Source organism: Manis pentadactyla, chromosome 13, assembly GCF_030020395.1.
Source record: "Manis pentadactyla isolate mManPen7 chromosome 13, mManPen7.hap1, whole genome shotgun sequence".
Lineage (NCBI taxonomy): Eukaryota > Metazoa > Chordata > Mammalia > Pholidota > Manidae > Manis > Manis pentadactyla.
In genome coordinates this window covers 101834901-101854464 of record NC_080031.1, presented here as the reverse complement: position 1 = coordinate 101854464, position 19564 = coordinate 101834901, and the positions used below count along the sequence as shown (strand labels likewise).

The window sequence follows — 19564 nt, the reverse complement described above, 5'->3', positions numbered from 1 at the left end:
ACAGTTTATTTCACACTGTATTACCTACAAACTGTAATCCGAGTAGCAAATACACAGGAGCACAAAGAGAAAAATGCAGCCTGGTCTGGACATGAGATCTCTTAACTCATCTGAATCCACACCTAGGTTACCACTGGCTGCCAAAACCCCAAGCAGCAAAAGTTGGGGGATTCTTATCCTCCCCAGATTTTTTTCAAACCCTTGACTGTTAGGAATATCTTTTTGACTGTGGTGAGGCCAGCAACCAACGCTCTGAGAGGGATCTGGCTTTTTGTGATCTTTTTCAAACCAAACCAAACCCCTAAACCTCCTCTCATGGGAGTGGTGGAGGTGCAAACCAGCCTGACTTACCAGGTGTTTATGTCAGTGAATTACACCATCATCCACCCTGCTGCCTCAGCTGGACCAGGGGAAGGGTGGGAAGGGTCATCCTTGACTCATTCCTCTCCCTGACTCCCTATATCATGTCAATCAACAAGTCCTGACAATTTTACTTTAGTCATCTCCCTCCACCTATACTGCCTCTGTGGTGGTTCTCATATATTGTAACAGCCTTCTAGTTGTTCTGTCTCCAGCCCCAATATCCCTGGTCCATTTCACTTATGGCTGCCAGAATAATCTCTCTAAAACACACAAAAAAGCCCTGATGACATCATCTGTATGTCAGTTCAAAATTCTGCAGTATCAATCATGGATAAAGAATAAAATAAAAACTCCTTGGCCTGGCCTAAAGGTAACTCAAGATCTAACTCCTGATTACTTGCTTCACTTTATATCTCTTGCAAAGACTGTCTGTTTTATAAGCATGCTTCAAAGTTCAGCAATAATGAAATATCATTATCCCTCTGAATGGAATTTCCTACAAGGGCCCCTCCCCTTTACTATTTAACAAACTACTCAACCTTTAGTTCTCTGATCAAGCATCAGCACCTCTATGAAATCTTCCTTATTTTCCCAGGCTGACTTAGTTGTTTCTTTCCTTTTGTTCTCATTGCTTCTTCTACTATGCAGATCTCCATTATCTTTTTCCTTTCTTTTTTCTTTTTGCATGTCTGTCTCCCACGGTATTCTGTGTACCATAATGGCAGGGACTGTGTCTGTTCATCTTTTACAGTACCTGGCATATAGGATGCTCAATAAGTGGTAAATTATTAATGTTATGGTTAGTTCAAATATTTATTGAATATTTGCACTTCATATGAGTACTTTATATTCAGTAGACATTTTATATGCATTACTTTTCACTCTCACAATGATTTTAAAAGGAGGTATTATCTTTATTATACAGATGAGGAAACTGGAGTGCAGAGAGGTTGAGAGACTTGCCTAAAGCTAAGCAACTAGTACGTGCAATGTTAGGATGCCACCACTCCAATCCCTGGTCTGTCTGGAAAGAAATATTGCCTCTTTCTATAACATTTTAAATGTTTTTTTAAATCTGTTTGTCATTTCTACAACCATGAACTGACCATTTACTGATATCTTTAATATTCTCTAATAGGTCTCAATCCTTTGTATTTGCATGTCCACACCAAAACAAACAGGCATACAGTCTGTATTACTAGAACTGGAGCACCATAAAGCCTTAATTCTATATATCCTTGACTTAATCTTTTAATGTCAGGTATGTGATTCTCCCACCTGTAGATTTTTAAAACCGCTTTATTGAGATATAATTCACATGCCAATTCACTTTCCATTAGAAGTGTGCCATTCAATAGGGTTTGGTATATTCATATATACTAAAATCATGCAACCAACACCACAATCTATTTATAGAACTTTTTCTGCACCCCCAAAAGAGACCCATACTCATTGTCCAGCTCTAGATGTTTATAAAGAATAGTTGCTCAGGTGCTAGTGGTTTTTAGGAAGACTTTCTCTTTAGATGACTGAAATATCATCTTATGTCTTCTCTATAATGCTCTTCTACAGCTATTTTATGTAATATTTTAAGGTTGGGAAATAATATCACAGAATTATTTAAGTTCAGTCTGGCCCAATAACACTGGCTCCTGGTTCTGTGAACACCAGAGTACCAGAGTATCACTTTGCTTCATAAATTTGTTAATTGATAGACTGGCAGGTTTGAGGGCAGTGGCTTTTAAACTTGTCTGTGCATTGAAATCACTTGAGGGGGGGAGCATTTGAAAAATACTGATCCCTGTGTTCCACACACCCAGAGATTGTGCTTTAGTTGGTCTAGGATGTGGCCTGGCTTCAGAATGTTTAAAAGGTCCCTAGGTAATTCTAGTATCTAACTAAGTTTGAGAACATTGTTCTAGGGAAAATGACAGTTTATATGCTCCTACTTTGTCATCTCTGGCTGTCTCCAGATTTGGTTATTTCCAAGGTATGTTTAAGATTTGAGGTGGATAAAGAACTAATAAAAATAATAACAGTAATAGCAAAGAATTTTTTAACACAATACACCAGGCACTGTGCATACATTAAATCATGCACTAATTTTATGAAGTCCTTGTTACTCCTTTTTTGTATATGAAAAGCAGGTTTAGAGAGGAGATTAACTTGGCCAAAGGCTCATAGTTAGTAAGCAGTGGAGCCTCATATATCTAACTGTTAAGTCTAAGATCGATAGCTATATACACTTACCAGTAACAAAATAACAGTGGTTTTCCCGCAATTGGAAGTATATATAGTTTCACTCCAAGACAAAGGCCTTACAGTCACTTGCACACCGTCCTAAATAAATCAAAGCCTTTCCTTTCTCAGGATATGAATTTGCCTTTCACATTATGTGTATACCCCAAAAAATAATGCTGGAAGTATAGGGAATAATACTGGAGGTACACAAGAACTTTCATTTTGTACTTTATGTTCATTGGGATTTTCTGACTATTTCAAAGTAGGCAATCACTTTTACTTTTATAATTAATGATGGTTATCTTTGGGTTTGGGGTTGTTGCCTTTAGTTTTTCTTCATGTTTTTCTCTATTTTCCAATTTTTCCATAATTCCCATGCATCACTACTATAAAAAATATTTTAAGTAATGTGCACACCATTTTCAATAGCATGCTTGGAATAAAATTGAAAGGATGCCTAGAATTTTATTTAATTCATAGAAAACCATCTGAGAACGAGGTACAGGATCTGTACCTCCAAAGGAAAATCATCAGCAAACCATTAGTTTTAATGCAGATGGGGCAATCATTTGGAAGGCGGATGAATGAGGCAGTTTTTCTATTCCTAGCATTTGCCACTGGTTAAAGGTAGCCAGAACCTTATCTGGCTTGTTCTCGATACAGACGACACCAAGCTAAGCTCTGAGTGCTGAGGCACTGCGTTATAGTTTAATGGCCCCTTAGCAAGACTGTTTAGTTGTGATGGCAGCTGAGTGCTGAGGATGTGAAGCGGGTCCACAAATGAGTCGATTAACTCCGAACCACCAACCACGCTGTAGCTGGGCCATCCCTTTCACAAAGGCAGGATGTTTGATCTAGGAAGTCAGGTGAAAATGTGGACGCATCACTAAGAAAACAACTTCATCACTTAAAAAACATCTCCATACCTTCCTGAGCGTGGTGCAGGAATCGAAAAAGCATTAACACAGCTCTGGAGTGACTTGCTAACCCTTACCTGTCCGGAAGGGGAGCTCTCTGCACCCAACACCTGCCTATAGAACACCGGATCGCAGCTCCGCAGCGTGTTCTGGCGGCTGGCCAGTGGGCTGGCGGCACCAGGTTTCTTAAGCAGCGCGTCGCTGCGGCGCGAGTCAGTGGTGAGGTACACCTGATGGTAAAGGTGCGGCGGCATCAGGCCTCCCCGCACGGCGTCCGCGTGCAGAGAGGGCCCTGGTGTTCGGTACAGGGAGCTCACAGGGGTTCGGTACAGCTCCCGAGACTGTTTCCACTTGTAAACTTTGAATATGATCACTCCCAATACTGTGATTGCGAACCCCACGGAGACCAGGATTAGAGAGAGAAGTAGATAAAAGGTGAGATTTTTAGTCTGCTCTGGAGGGTCAGAACCGGAAGGGAACTCCGCCCGGGCTTCGGGAGGTTCCTCGGTTACCGACACAGTCAGGGTGGCGGTGGTGGACAGCGATGGCTCCCCATTGTCTTTGATTAAGACCGTGATAGTCTGCCTGGGTGAATCTGTGTCCTGGACTGGGCGAGCAGTGCTGACTTGACCTGTGCGAAGCCCAACAGCAAAAAGGCTTTGGTTGGGGGCTCCCAAGAGACTGTAGGACAGCCAGGCGTTGTGCCCTGCGTCCGGGTCCCAGCCTACCACCCGCGTGACCACGTGGCCGGCAGTGGTACCTCGGGGCAGCGTCTCCACTGAGCTCCTGCCAGGCCGCGGGTATAGGACCTGGGGGGCGTTGTCATTGCGATCAGTGACGAATATGTTCACGCTTACGTTGGTGGTCAGGACTGGAGTGCCCCCGTCGCTGATATGAGCTATTAATTCGAACTCCCGCCGGTCCTCGTAGTCCAGGGGCACTAAGGACGACACGACGCCACTGTCACGATTTATCGTGAAATAGCGGCCCACTAGTCCAGTCTCATCACCTTGCTCCAAGAGAAAGAAGGAAAGGCGAGCATTCTGAGGGGCGTCGGGGTCCCAGACACTAAGATTTAGTATTGGAACCCCTGGGATGTTATTTTCCTCAACGTAAACGTCATAGGAAGATTGAGAAGGTTGTGGAGGGTTGTCGTTGATGTCGGACACTTGTACCCACACTGTCGTAAGGGCCGAGAGGGAAGGGGCCCCCGCGTCTCGAGCCGTGATACTGAGGTTGTATTCTGGCCCCGTCTCCCGATCCAGGGATGCGCTGGTTTTCAAAGTAAAGTAATTCTTGAGGGAAGAAGTAAGGCTGAAGGGGAGACCTGGTGGAACCTCGCAAGTCACCAGCCCATTTTCCCCAGCATCCAGATCAGTCACACTGAGCAAAGCGATAACAGTTCCTAGAGGGGCATCCTCGGGGACTGGGCTGTACACGGAGGTGACTGTGATCTCTGGGGCATTGTCATTCACGTCCACGACCTCTACCAAAACTTTGCAATGTGCTCCTTCGGGAATGGCGCCCTTATCTTTGGCCTGTATGTAAATCTCGTGGAGTTTCGTGTCTTCGAAGTCCAGTCGACCCTTAATTGTCAGCACCCCGGTTACAAGGTCCAAGGAGAATAGTTCCCGTACTCCGGCACGGTTGTGGCTGCCGAAGGAGTAAATTATTTCACCGTTGGGGCCTTCATCCAGATCGGTTGCACGGACTTGCACCACGCGAGTGCCGGGGGATGCATCCTCCAGAACGCGCGCCCGATACAAGGACTGGTTGAAGGTAGGAGCGTTGTCATTCGCGTCCAGCACCGTAATGCGAACAGGAAGGCTGGCGGAGCGAACCGGGGTTCCTCCATCCAACGCCGTGAGCACCAGCTGAAGACTGGGCTCTCGTTCCCGGTCCAGCGCGCGCTCCAGCACCAGCTCCGCGTACTTGGTGCTGTCCTCCCGCGTCTGCACGCGAAGCGCAAAGTACTCGTTTCGGCTCAGCTCGTAGGTTTGTAAAGAGTTGCTTCCCACGTCGGGATCGTGCGCGCTCTCGAGCGGAAAGCGCGTGCCCGGAGCCACTGCCTCGCTAATCTCCAATTTCATTTCCCGGGTAGGGAAAGCGGGATTGTTGTCGTTGATGTCCTGGATCACCACTTCGGCGCTGAACAGCTCCAGCGGGCTCTCCACTACCAGCTCCAGAGCCACGGTGCAGGAGGGCAGGGTCCCGCAAAGCTCCTCTCGGTCCAGGCGGTCGTTCACGAACATCTCTCCGGTCTTCCGGTTCACCTCGAAGAATCTTCGGCTAGCTCCGGACACCGTCCGGAGCCTGCGGGCTGACAGACTGGCCAGATCCAAGCCAAGGTCGGTGACCACGTTGCCCACCGTGAAACCTTTCTCTCTTTCCTCCAGGATCTCATAGCGAATGACGGCGGAAGCCTTGTGCAAGGCACTGAGCAGAAGCAAAACTCCCACCACTCTCCCGGTGTTTACCAGTCCGCTCCTCCAGGCCTCTGGGACCATCTCACTCAAGGGCAGCTCCTCTGAGCGGGGCCAGATCTTCCCGGCTTTTCCGCTGGGAAACTTTCAGCGGGTTAGCGCTGGGGCGCTGGGCGCCGAGTCGGACATGGCTTTCTGGATGCCGTTGATTTGCTCGCTGGCTGTTCAGTCTCTGCCTCATTCCGGGGCGCCGGGAGGGGACGGGCCGGGGCAGATCTCCAGCGTCTTCATTGGCCGACAGCGGCACGCAGAGTCCCAGCCAATAACTGCACGAAGAATGCGTTAGCGCCCGGCTCTCGGAGCGCGACGAGCCCTCGCGCCAGGAACTTCACTTTTCTCTGGCTTCTTTCCAGAGTTTGGGGCCGAAGCGCCTTGAAAGCATCCGTACATCGGAAACTTACCTTGGCCTAAAAAGCCAGCTGCAGGGGGATGAAGGTGGCGGTTCTGCAAGTTCAAGCCTAAGCAAGGACTAGTAAACATTTTAATCGCTCTCTTTAATCACAAGAAGGGAGGTGAAACCAAACCGAAAACGACACGTTGTCTGGAAAAACTCCGACACACTTGGTTTGTTGGAGGACTGGTAAAACCTCTCTCGCCGGACTCCACTTGTTAAGGAGGGATTTAACATTTCCGTGGAGATGTTAATAACTCTAGATTTATCTCTTACCAAATGCACTGTAGAACAATTCCCTATTCCTTACTCAGTAGAGAAAACCAACAGGAGCTACTATCTGTTTTGTGAAATGTTAAAATGCAATTCGGATTTCAATTAAAACTGAGTGTTTAGCTTTAAGAACCTTGGCGCAACATGAAGTTTTCCTACTCTGTCTTTCCCAGTCATAGAGCATAATCGTAAATGTTTCCCTTTACTTGATCAATCCCTTTCCCAAGAACTTGGGTTCCTATGCCACAAAGAGAAGTTGCATTGCTAAAAAAGGGTAACATTCCCCAATGCCCCCTAAAGAGAAAAAAAGCCAGCCCTATTTACCATATGGACCTTTGTAAAATGACTGATATATGGCAGCAAAGCTCCATAAAATCTTTATAGAGAAATACAAATCCTTTACCCACAGAATAAAAAGCCTTGAGATTCTGCATTTAGGGTTATAGTCACTAAACAAACAAAATAGCAATGATTAGGATAATGAATAAGAGAGGTATGAAACAAGTCATGGCTGAGTTGTACATTCTTGGACAAGAAACTACCCTCTAAATATTCCTGGGTTCCTATCCGATTAAATGAATAAGGCAGGTAAAATGCCTGGCACAGAGTAAAGCTTCCATTAATGATGCAAAACACCCCATTATGTGACAGATGTAAAACTTTGGAGCCTCATGCAAATACTGAATGCTCATGACTTTGATTGCATACAGTCCTTTCTGCAGTGTAATTGATCCTTGAGGTGGGGAGCCAGGTTTCACATTTTCATATTTGACCTGTTTCTCCATGTTCTCAATACTTTAAATCATTTCTTAAGAACTGCAGTTTTAAATACTCAAGTTTAACAATAGCTAGACCACCAAGAAAGTTGACAGGTGTTAGAAGATAGAATATATTCTACAGACTATATTTAAAATGTAGAAATAAAATATAGCCCAGTCATTTGCTACCTGAAGTGTGAGCCAAGAACTAATGGCATAGGCATCACTTGAGAGCTTGTTAGATGCAGAAAGGCCTCACTCAGGACCTACTGAACCAGAATTTGCATTTGACAAAATACCTGGGTGATTTGAAATGCACACTGAAGTTTGAGAAGCATTGATGTAGTGGGTTACTAAGAGATATACTGATTTATCAATCATTTTTCCCCTCTCACATCACTTAATTGACAATATGGCTTTTGAAAACTAGCTTTTAAAAATTGAAGTAGTTTTCCCATCCATAGTAAGGCTCACATTTTTCCTAAGACCTCTTCATAAGCCAACAGAACCCTCTTGGACCCATTCTCTATAGCAACCAGAAAGATCATAAAATTTTAATTGGATCATACAGTTCTCCAGCTCAAAACCCCTCTATAGCTTCTCACTTCTCCCAAAGTAAAATATCAAAACCTTTGCATAATGTGCAAGTTCTCGTGCCTTCTCCCTCTCTCCATATTCCATCACCCTGCTTCAGTGTGGGCATCAGCCAAGTTCTGTTGCGCCAGGCTGTTCCCCTCCTAGGAGAGCTGCTTTCCCTTCCCTCTCTTGCCTGGCTGATGTCTACAGATCTTTCAGGTCTCAATTTAAATGCTCTTTCCTAACAGAGAACTTCGGTTAGGTCCCAGTTGAAACCAGGACCCTTATGCTCTCTCAGAGCTCTGTATATTTTCCTTTGCTGAACCCAGCACAAGTTAAAATTTTATAATTTTTTTTAAGCATAATGTTTGCCTCTACCACACACACACACACACACACACACACACACACACAAAAGCTGCAGGAGGCTGTGTCTGTTTTAATAATCACTTGTATCCCTGGTATCTAATACAGCAGGTATTTAATGCTCCTCTCCCACCCCCAAGCTTTACTGAAGTATAATTGACAAATAAAATCGCTTAAATTTAAGGCTTACAACATGATTATTTAATATAAGTATATATTGTTAAATTATTACAATATAGTTAACATATATCACCTCATCTAGTTGTCATTTTTGGGGGAGAAGGAGTGGTGAGAATATTGAAGGTCTACTCTCTCAGCAAATTTCCGGTATACACTACATACTGTTAACTGTAGTCACCATGCTGTGCATTAGATTCCCAACTTACTTATCTTATAACTGGAAGCTTGACCAATTTCTCCCTATACTTAATGCTTACTAAGACAGCAATCTTCATGCTAATGGCATAGTAATCATTAAACGCACTAAGGTTTATATACTCATTTATGTGCATCCATTTTCCCTGGTAAGCATTTCTGGAAGATACTTTCACTCTTTCAAGCTATCAGTGCAGTGAGCCTAATGAAACTATTCTTAAACTTAATGATTTGAAAGAAAAAATATAGTTTTCCAAAGAGCAATTACGGTAAGGTATGGTGGTACAATTCACACTGGAGAGAAAACAAGATGGCATGGCTTACTGTGTCATACCTATATCCAGGGAAAATGGGAACACCAATACAGTTATAAGCAACTAATACAAAATGGAAGGGTCAGTACAATTTTTCCAGTCTCCATTTTCTTTCCTCTCTGTTTTATAATTTCAAGAGAGCCTCTGATCAATGAAAGGCAGCAAACATAATGTAATTTTAAAATAAAACGTGAATATATTATAGTGGTCAGGAGTTACATAACTATGAAGCTTTTATTTTTAACTTCTATTTTCTTTATCTGTAAAATGGGAATAATAATAACACTCCTTGACATAACCATAGGCATCTCAAACTTTATTTTAATCTTTTAACAGCTTTATACCTACCTCACAGTTCACCTAGACAATCAATGGTTTTTAGTAAATTTACAGTTTTGCAACCAACACCACCATCCAATTTTAGAATACTCCAATCATCCCGAAAATTCCCTCATGCCTGTCTCTAGTTAATCCTTGCCCCTACCCCCAGCCTCAGACAACCATTTATTGATGTTCTATGTAGTTTTGCCTTTTTTAGAAATTTCATAAAAAAGGAATTATAAAATATACAGCCTTTTGTTTCTGGCTTCTTTCACTTAGCATAATGTCAAACCCAACTCTTAACCCTCAAATCTGTTTTTTCTCCAACCTTCCTCATCTAATAAGGGGTGCTTCTAGTCCAGCCAAAAATTCCCAGGTCAGTTTTAGTATCTTTTCCTACATCCCCACATTCAATTCATTATTAGTTCATGCCAGTGCTTACTACCTCCAAAATATATTTTGAATCTATCAACTACTTTCCCTCTCTACTGCCACCACCGAGTCACAGCCACCTTTAATACTGTTCTAGCTTCCTCTTTAGCCTTCTCACTTCCTCCTTTGCTTCCCCTAATCTCCATGTAGAACCCTGAGGGATTATTTTTAAAATTAACTAAATTAAATATTTTCGTTGCTAAATATACTTGCTTTCCTAGTGCTTGGTACCAGGACTGGCTACATAACTTGTAAGGCCAATGAAAAACGAAAATAAGGGTCTCCTTGTTTAAAAATATATTAAGAATTTTTAAATGGTGACAACGGAATTAACCCAAATGTAGGACCCTTCTAAGAATGGGGACTGGTGAGACTACCCAGGTTACATGCCCATAAAGCTGGCATTGCCTAGCACAGGGGAAACTCTCGCTAAATATTGCCTAATACCATTTATTCACAAAGGGTCATAATATAAGAATACCCTACTTGTGATACTATTAAATTACAACATTCAAGGAAAAAATATATTATTATTCTTTTGAAATCCTAAATAACACCTAGAATCTTTCAATTCAGTCTAATTTGCCTATTTGAGGAGCATCCTAAGGTCAAGTTAAGGAGTCACTTGAGGAGAAATTGTATAAACAGAGAACTAATAAATCAATCAAACATACATCACAATTTAGACAGGTGGGATATTCAAGGATTTGGTAAAGATGGTGAATGTTTTAGCCTTAATATTTACCTGAAGGCTACCTGAAGTTCATTTGTGCAAAAAAAAATTTACATACTTTGGTTTGAAAAGATTATCTATGAATCTTAAGAATAAGTTTTATAAGACCTCCATTCTATCTACCCTCAGGACAAGAAGAAATTATATCATCAAAATATTTTAGAAATATAATCAGTGATTTTAGAGGTCAAAAAGTTTAAGAAAAAAAAAGATATTTACCTCTTCTCCCATTTGAGTGCTATTCACTTCTAGTCTTGATTACATTAATACTCTCTTAATATATCATAAAGTTTAAATATTCCAGGAAATTACTTGCAAGATATTACTAAATCTGTCTACATGAAAATGTCCCGAGACCTAAATTCTTCTTTGAGAGATAGAATTTGTTTAATTTTCCCTCAGCATGCTGTTATTGTATTGTTACCTAAATCATATCAGTTTTCACAAAATGGGTAGCCTTGTATGGTGAGGGATTTTTTTTCTAAATGAATTCACTTCAACATATACTAATAACTTTGAGTGAGAAAGAAGCATGGCTTTCTGATCTTTAAATTCTTTTGACAATATAGAAGTTTAGTACCTGATATTGATGATATCTCAAGTCACTGGGACAAAGATGAAGTTTTTAATAAATAGTATTGGGACAACTGGATAGCCATTTGGAAAGCAAGATAAAATTAGATCAGTACCTCAGTACACACAAGAGTAAAGTCCATACAGATCAGAGATCTAAATATAAAAACTAAAAACATATGCAAGTAGTAAAAAAAATTGAATTTTTCTATAATCTGAGTGTTAGGTAAGCCTTCTAACTATGACTCAAAATCTAAACAAGAAGAGACTGATTCATTTGATTATGCAAAAAATAAACATGGAAAAGGTTGCAGTGTGAAAAATACCATAGACAAAGTTGAAAGGCAAATGACATAGTGAGGGAAAATATTGCAACTTATGTCTTGGACAAAGGGCTAATAGCTCTAAACATATAAATAACTTAAAAATATTTTAGGACAAAACACTCAAAAATCTAATAGAAGAATGAACATAAGACCTGAACAATTTTTGAAAAGGGATAAACTGGCTCTTAAACATATGAAAAGACATTTACCTTAGTCATAATGAGACAAATTCTAATTAAAACTACTTGATATTTTTTAAATTATCAGATTGGCAAAAGTAAAAAGCTTGACAATGAACTCTATAGATGGAACTAGGGAAAAATAAGCATTCTGTCTCTTGATAGAAGTGCAAACTGGTACAACCTATCCGGAGGGAAATAGTTACAGCTAACAAAACTAGATATGCAGTTATCCTATGATCTAGCAATTACACTTTTAGCAAGATGTCCTGAATATATCCCTAAAAAATTATGCAACAGATTATTTGTTACAGCATTATTTGTAATTGCAAAAGATTGGAAATTACCTAAATGGTGAACTATAGATTGGTTGGATATACTATGATATGTACACATACAGTGGAGTTTTATGAAGCTATAAAAAAATGAAGATCTCTACAAATAGATAAAGAATGATTTCTAATCCTAGAAATCCTATTATTAGTGCAAAAGGCAAAGTAAAAACTTTTGCTCTAGACCACGTGGAACTAGCCATATCACTATAAACAAACAGAAAATTGATGAAAATATGTGGGAAAATGCTTTTAGACACAAGACTAAGGAGAGAAACAAATGAGGTGAGTCCTGGGATCTCTGGTTTTTCATCTGGAGGCAATTTTCAGGCCATGGAGCAGGAAAAAGGAAATTCCAAGAATAACACAGTGGTCTTGATGAGTTGGGGAATGAAAATTAGAGTCTGGGGAGACTGAGGCAGTTAGAATTTGTGGAATAGAATACCAAAAGGAATGAAGCTACACAAAAAAATCCAGAAAAATGAATAAGAATCCCCTTGAGTCTCTGGTTGAATAATAATCTGAGCATGCATAGACTGACAACCTTCTGAAGCTGGACAGAGAATGACTGTCAAAGGAGCTATTGGCTAAGGAATTCCTAGAGCTCATATACAGGAACGGGAAATATTTGAATTCTATTCAGCCACAGAGACCCTGCTGAACATTCAGAGCAAAAGAAAGAAGTCACAGTTTAGTAGAAGGGCTAAAGTAGGGCTTAGCCCAAGGCAAAGCTTTTATAGACCTGCCCTAACAAAGCTTAAAAATAGGCCTTGAAAAGATAAACCTGATCAGCAAGTAGATTGCCTTCTAAAACAAACTTTGATACTTCTTTTTTTTTATTAAGGTATTATTGATAGACACTCTTATGATGATTTCACATGAAAAAACAATGTGGTTACTACATTCACCCATATTATCATGTCTCCCCCATACCCCATTGCAGTCACTGTCCATCAGTGTAGTAAGATGCCACAGTCACTATTTGCCTTTTCTGTGCTACACTGTCTTTCCCATGATCCCCCCCACACCATTTGATACTTTTTAAAGAAACACAAAACCCAAACATTAAAAAATGTGGATTTTCAATGTCTTCCATTCAATAAAAACATTACTAGACATGCAAATAATCAGCAAATTGTCACCTAAATCAGGAAGAAAATCATCACTAGAAATGACAGAAGTGACAATATGAGCAGACAAGGACTTTAAAACAGTTATATTGTAAATGCTCTCAAGGTTTTAAAGAAAAACATGAAGATAATGAGAAAAATGGAGAGAAATAAAATACGAGAGAAATGGAAAGAAATAAAAGAGTGAACTGGAGCTTCTAGAAATGAAAAATATAATATATGAAATGAAAACTTCACTAGATGAGATGAACAGTGCACTAAACACTGAAGAAGAAAAGATTACTGAACATGATAACATAGCACTAGAAAATATCCAAAGTGAAACATACAGAAAAAAGACTGGGAAAATAGAAACAAAACAAAGATGAACAGGGCTTAAGCAACCTATGGAAAATATCAAGTGGTCTAACATAAAATAAAATAGGAGTTCCATAACTGTGTGTGTGTTAAATAATATTTGAATAAATGTAGCCTAAAACTTTCTAAATTTAAAGAAAATTATAGACCCACAGAACCATGAAGCTCAATGAACCCCAAGTAAAATAAACATTAAAAAAAACACCCCAAGGTTCATCACAATCAAATTTCTGAAAACCATTGATAAAGATAAAAACTTAGAAGCAGTCACAAGAAAAGGAACATTAAATACAGGGAATAAATATAAGAAAGACTGTAGACTTCTCATCAGAAACAAGGCAAAGCAGAAGAGAGAGGAACAATATCTTTAAAATGCTGAAAGAAAATAAATGTTTTCAGCCTAGAATTCTACATGCAGAAAGAGTACCTTTCAAAATTGAAGGTATAATAAATATTTTTTTCAGGTGGACAAAAAACATAAAAATTTGCAACCACCTGATCTATACTGCAAGAAACATTAAAGGAAGTTCTTCAGCCTAAGGGAAAATTACACCAGAAGGCAATTTAGATTTATGTAAATAAACCAGTGACAGAAATCATAAAAATGTAGATTACATATTTAAGCCTTTGTTTTCTCACTTTTTAATTTCCTTAAAAAAATTGATTTCTTAAGCAAAAATAATAACATATGTGGGGCTTTAAATATTGCAGAAGTAAAAAGTGCAACAACAATAGCACAAAAAAAACAGAGGAAGGAAATGGAAGTATAGTGTTAAAAGGTATTTATATGTGAAGTGGTATAATATTATTTTAATTGTATTATATTTATGGTGATGTTAAAGGTATATAGTGTAAACCCTAGAATAACTACTTAAAAATTTCAAAGGATAGCTAATATACTAATAACAGAAACAAATGGAATACTAAACAATACTCAATCTAAAGAAAGTCAAGAAAAGATGAAAGAAAAAATAACAGAAGAGATAAGGAGAAATTATAAACAGCAAGATTTAATATCAATATTACATTAATTATAAGTCATCTGAACATTCCAGTTACAAATCAGGAATGTATAAAAAAGGTCCAACTATGTCCTGCCCACAGAAAATTCACTTTAATTATAAGGAATGGAAAAAGATATACCATGCAAACACTAATTAAGCTAGAGTGGCTTTATTAATATCAGGAAAAAAAGCAGGATTTGGGAAAGATTAAGAGAGAGAAGAGAGATATCTCAAAATGACAAAAAAGTCAATTTATCGAAGTATCAAGACTTAACAATCTTAAATGCCCATTTACCCAAGGAAAATTACAAGGGACAAAGAGGGACTTTGTATGACCAAAGGACAAATCTACTAGGGAGACATAGCCATCTTAAAAGTGTATGTATCAAACAATGTAACTTCAAAATGCATAAAGCAAAAATTGGGTGCAATAGGTGAAGGGCATTAAGAGGCACAAAATGTCAATTATAATAGAAATAAGTACAGCATAGAGAATATAATCAATAATATTGAATACCTACTTACAATAGCCAAGTTGTGGAAGCAACATAAGTGTCCATCAATAGATGAATGGATAAAGAAGAAATGATACATATACACAACGGAATACTGAAGCCATAAAAAAGAAAGAAATTCTGCCACTTGCAACAACATGGATGGACCTAGAGGGTATTTTGCTCAGTGAAATAAACAAGCTGGAGGAAGACAAATACCAAATGATTTCACTTATCTGTGGAATATAAAAACAAAGCAAAACAAAGTGAGCAAAATAGCAGTGGACTCATAGACACTGAAAAATGACTGGTGGTTGCTGTCAGGGAAGGGCTGAGGTGGGTGGGTGAGGACAGTGAGGGGGATAAAAGGGCACAAAAATTCTCAATCATAAGTTGGTCACAGGAAGGGTAGTACAGTCTGGAGAATATAGCCAATGATTCTGTAACATCTTTCTATGTTGACAGATAGTAACCACACAAGTTGGGGCAAGGATTTAATAATATGGGTAACTGTTGAACTGAAACCGATATAAGATTGTGTATCAATGATACTTCAATAAAAAATAAAAATAACTCTAATATTGTAGTATCTTTTTATGGTGACAAATAGTAACTATGCTTATTGGGGTGAGAATTTAATAATGTAGATAACTGGTGAATCATTACATTGTATACCTGAAACCAATATAATATATTGTATATCAACTATACTTCAATAAAAAATCAATCGAAAAAATAAAGCATCTATAAACATTTAAAAAACTGATATAACTGAAAGTTAAAATGGACAAATCCACCATTATTGTTGGAGACTTCAACAATTTGACAACTGATAGAACTACTAACAAGGATATAGAGGAAGTGAACGATAATTGATAAAAACTCTTTTTCAACAATTGGTCCAATTACTAATTGGGGTACAGAGGGAGTAAACAATACCATAAACTAATAGGACCCAATTGACACAGAACATCCCAGCCAACAACAGATACATAATCTTTTCAAGCACCCATGGAATATTCTGACCATATTCAGGGTTAGATAATAAAGCTCAATAAATTTAAAAGAATGGAAATCACACAGAACATATACTTTGACCATATTGGAATTAAACTAAAAATCTGTAACAGAAAGAGAACTGGAAAATGTCCAAACACTTGGGGAAAAAAAACACAGTTCTAAGTAATCCATTGGTCAAAGAATAAGTCTCAAAAGAAATTAAAATATAAATTTAACTGAATGAAAATGAAAATACAACATATCAAAATTTGTGGGATGCAACTAAAGCAATCCTTAAAGGGAAATGTATAGCACTAAAGATAACAGGTCTCAAATGAATAAACTATGATCCCACCTCAAGAAACTAGAAAAAGAAAAGCAAAATAAACACAAAGCAAGAAGCAGAAAAACAATAAATACTAGAGCAGAAATCAATTAAATTGAACTCCTAGGTATATATCCAAGAGAAATTAAAACATATGTTCATAAAAAAGCTTGTAGCAAATAGAGTCTGAAAGTATATCAGTGGTTGCCTGGGGCTGAGAGTGGGTGTGGGAACTGAGTGTAAACAGACACAAAGGAAATCTTTGGGGTGAAGGAAATGTTCTAAAACTGGACAGTGGGGATGGTTGCACAACTGTACAAATTTATTAAAATTTGTCTAACTACCATTTTTATGTAATTATATTTCAAAAAGCTACTTTAAAAGAAAAATAGAAATCAATAAAATTGGAAACAGAAAAGTAACAGAGAACATCAATGGCCAAAAATGTGGTTCTTTGAAAAGCAGTGTAATTGGTAAATCAATAAATTTACAAACTCTAGCAAGATTGACAGTTCAATATCCACAGTGAAACAGGTGGTATCATTACACACCCCACAAGTATAAAAAGAATATAAGGGAATACTATGAAAACTGTATGCACATAAACTTGACGATTAGGTGAGAATTGCTCAAAAACAAAAGCAAGCACAACTCACCCAATATGAAATGGATAGTAGCTAGTAGAGAAATCAAATTCGTAGTTTTTAAATTCACAAAAGGAAATCTTCAGGCCCAGATGGTTTCTCCCATTGGAGAATTCTACCAAATTTTTAAAGAAAAATTAACACCATTTATATGCAATCTCTTTCAAAAAGCAGAAGATGAGAGAACACTTCCAACTCATTTTAATAAGCTAATATCACCTTGATATCAAAGCCAGAAAAAGACAGCACAAAAAAAGAAAACTACAAACCAAATCCCTCATGAACATATGTACAAAACTTCTTGACAAGATACGAGCAAATAGAATTCAGTAAAAATGTCTACTCTCACTATTCTTAGTTAACATAAGACTAGAAGTTCTAGCCAGGGCAATAAGGCTAGGAGAAGAAAGAACAGACATTCAGATTGAAAGGAAGAAATAATGCTGTCCCTATTTGGAGATAATAGATTATTTACAGAAAATCCCAAGGAATCTACAGGAAAACTCCTAGAACTAACAAGTAACTTCAGCAAGGTCATAGGATACAAGATCACGATATAAAAATTAATTGTATTTCTAACTAAGCAAAACAGAGGGAACAAAATAGCAGTGGACTCATAGACACCAAGAAGGGAATAGTGGTTATCAAGGGGTAAGAGTTGGGGAGGGTGGTTGGGAGGGAGATTGGGATAAAGGGGCACAATAATAGCAATCACAATTAAGTTGGTCACAGGGATGGTATTACAGCACAGAGAATACAGTTAATGATTCTGTAACATCTTACTACATTGATAGATAGTGACTGCACTAGAGGGGATGAGAATTTAACAGTATGGGTATTTAACTGTTGAATCACTGTGTTGTATATTTGAAACCAACATAAGATTGTATATCAATGATACTTTAAAAAAATCAACTATATTTCTATATACTATCCATGAATATGTGGAAATTGAAATTAGAAACCCAAACCCCAAATAATTGTTTAAAAAATGAAATTCCTAGGTTTAACAGGCAAAATATGCACAGAATTCATTAGGCTGGAACTTATAAAATGCTGATAAAAGAAATCAAAGAATATCCAAATAAATGGAGAGGGAGACATACAATATTCATGGATTGGAAGACTCGACATAGTAAAAATATCAGTTCCTCCCCTGTCATTCCCACCCCCATTTTGACCTCTAGGTTTAACATGATTCCTATCAAAATATTAGCAAGATGCTTTTTATAGACAAGCTTATTCTAAAAATGTATATGTAAAGGCACAGGCCCTAGAATAGCTAAAATTATCTTGAAAAATAAGAATGAAGTAGAAAGAATTACTCTAACCAATTTTAAGACTTAGAATATAGTAATCAAGACAATGTGCTATTGTGACAGAGGTACATAGTTCAATGAAACAAAAGAGAGAACCCAGATATAGACCTATAAAAGTATGGCCAACTGTTTTTCTAAGTCATAAAGATTTATTGGCTCACATAAGTGAAGTCCAAAAGTAAGTAGATGTTATGATTAGTTTGATCCAGGAGCATAAGTGTGACACGAAGGACCTGATTTCTTTCCTTCTCTTTATTTAACAATGCTATTCTTCAAGGTATAGCTTCATGTTAAGGCTGCCTGCCTCTTCCTATGGTCTTAACATGGCTGTCACCAATTCCTGCATACTCCCATTTCTAAAGAATAAAAAATAATATTCCTCAAGCCTCCAATACACTCCTTCCTCAAGCTTTGTTTGGCCAATTGATTTTTGACAAGGATGCAAAAGTCATTCAATGCATGATGGGTAGTCTTTTTAACAAATGGCACCAATGCCATTGGTCACCCATAGACAAAAAATTGACTCTTAACCTAAATGTAACACCTAATACAAAAACTAACTCAAAATGGACCACAGGTACCAACATAAAACTTAATACATTTAAACTTCTAAAAGAAAACATAGGAGAAAAGTCTTCAGGACATGAGGTATGTGAATAGTTCTTAAATATGATACTAAAAGCAGGATCCATAAAAGAAAAAAATTAGTAAGTTCTGCTCCATTGAAATGAAAAAAAAATTTGCTTAAGAAGATCCTGCTAAGAGGATAAAAAGGCAAGGTATAAAATGAAGACAATATTTCCAAATATCTGACAAAGGGTGGATATCTATAATGTATAATGACCTCTGAAAATTCAAGAATAATGAAAAATTCTAGCAAATGAGCAAATCACAAAAACATAAGAAGATATATAGATGGGAAATAAGCATATGAAAAGATGTTCAATATCATTAATCATTATAGAAATGAAAATTAAAACCACAATGAGATATCATACACCTATTGTAACAGCTAAAATTAAAATAGTGACAATACCAAATGCTTTTAAGGATATGGAAAAACTGGAACTCTCATAAATTGCTGTTGGGAATGCAAAATGTATAGTCCTCTGGAAATAGTTTGCTATTTCTTATAAAAATAAACATGCTTACCATATGTTACAGCACTTACACTCCTGGGCATATAGGCAAGAGAAATGTAAACTTATGTCACAGGAACTTCTATACAATCTTCATATCACCTTTATTTGTAATAGCCCCCAAGTGGGAAAAACCCAAATGTCACCAGGTGAAAGGCTAAAGTAACTATGGTTTATCCATACAGTAGACCACTACTTAA

At 38.1% G+C, this 19564-nt stretch overlaps 2 protein-coding genes across 19 annotated transcripts in view; both read right to left on the bottom strand.

Annotated features, from left to right (window-relative positions):
- Positions 1 to 19564, bottom strand: part of LOC118917576 (protocadherin gamma-C4) — a 153041-nt gene that overhangs the window by 25713 nt on the left and 107764 nt on the right. Inside the window, exon 1 of one of the 18 annotated variants that reach the window (XM_036895585.2) lies at positions 3599 to 6628. The exons of the other annotated variants lie outside the window; for them this stretch is intronic. Within the exon in view, the coding sequence (XP_036751480.2) occupies positions 3599 to 6028 (2430 nt within the window). The 5' untranslated portion in view covers positions 6029 to 6628. Of the gene's footprint in view, positions 1 to 3598; positions 6629 to 19564 lie in introns of those variants that run through there. 18 annotated transcript variants of the gene reach the window in all.
- Positions 1 to 19564, bottom strand: part of LOC130680432 (protocadherin gamma-A8-like) — an 84456-nt gene that overhangs the window by 10744 nt on the left and 54148 nt on the right. The window lies entirely within an intron of this gene.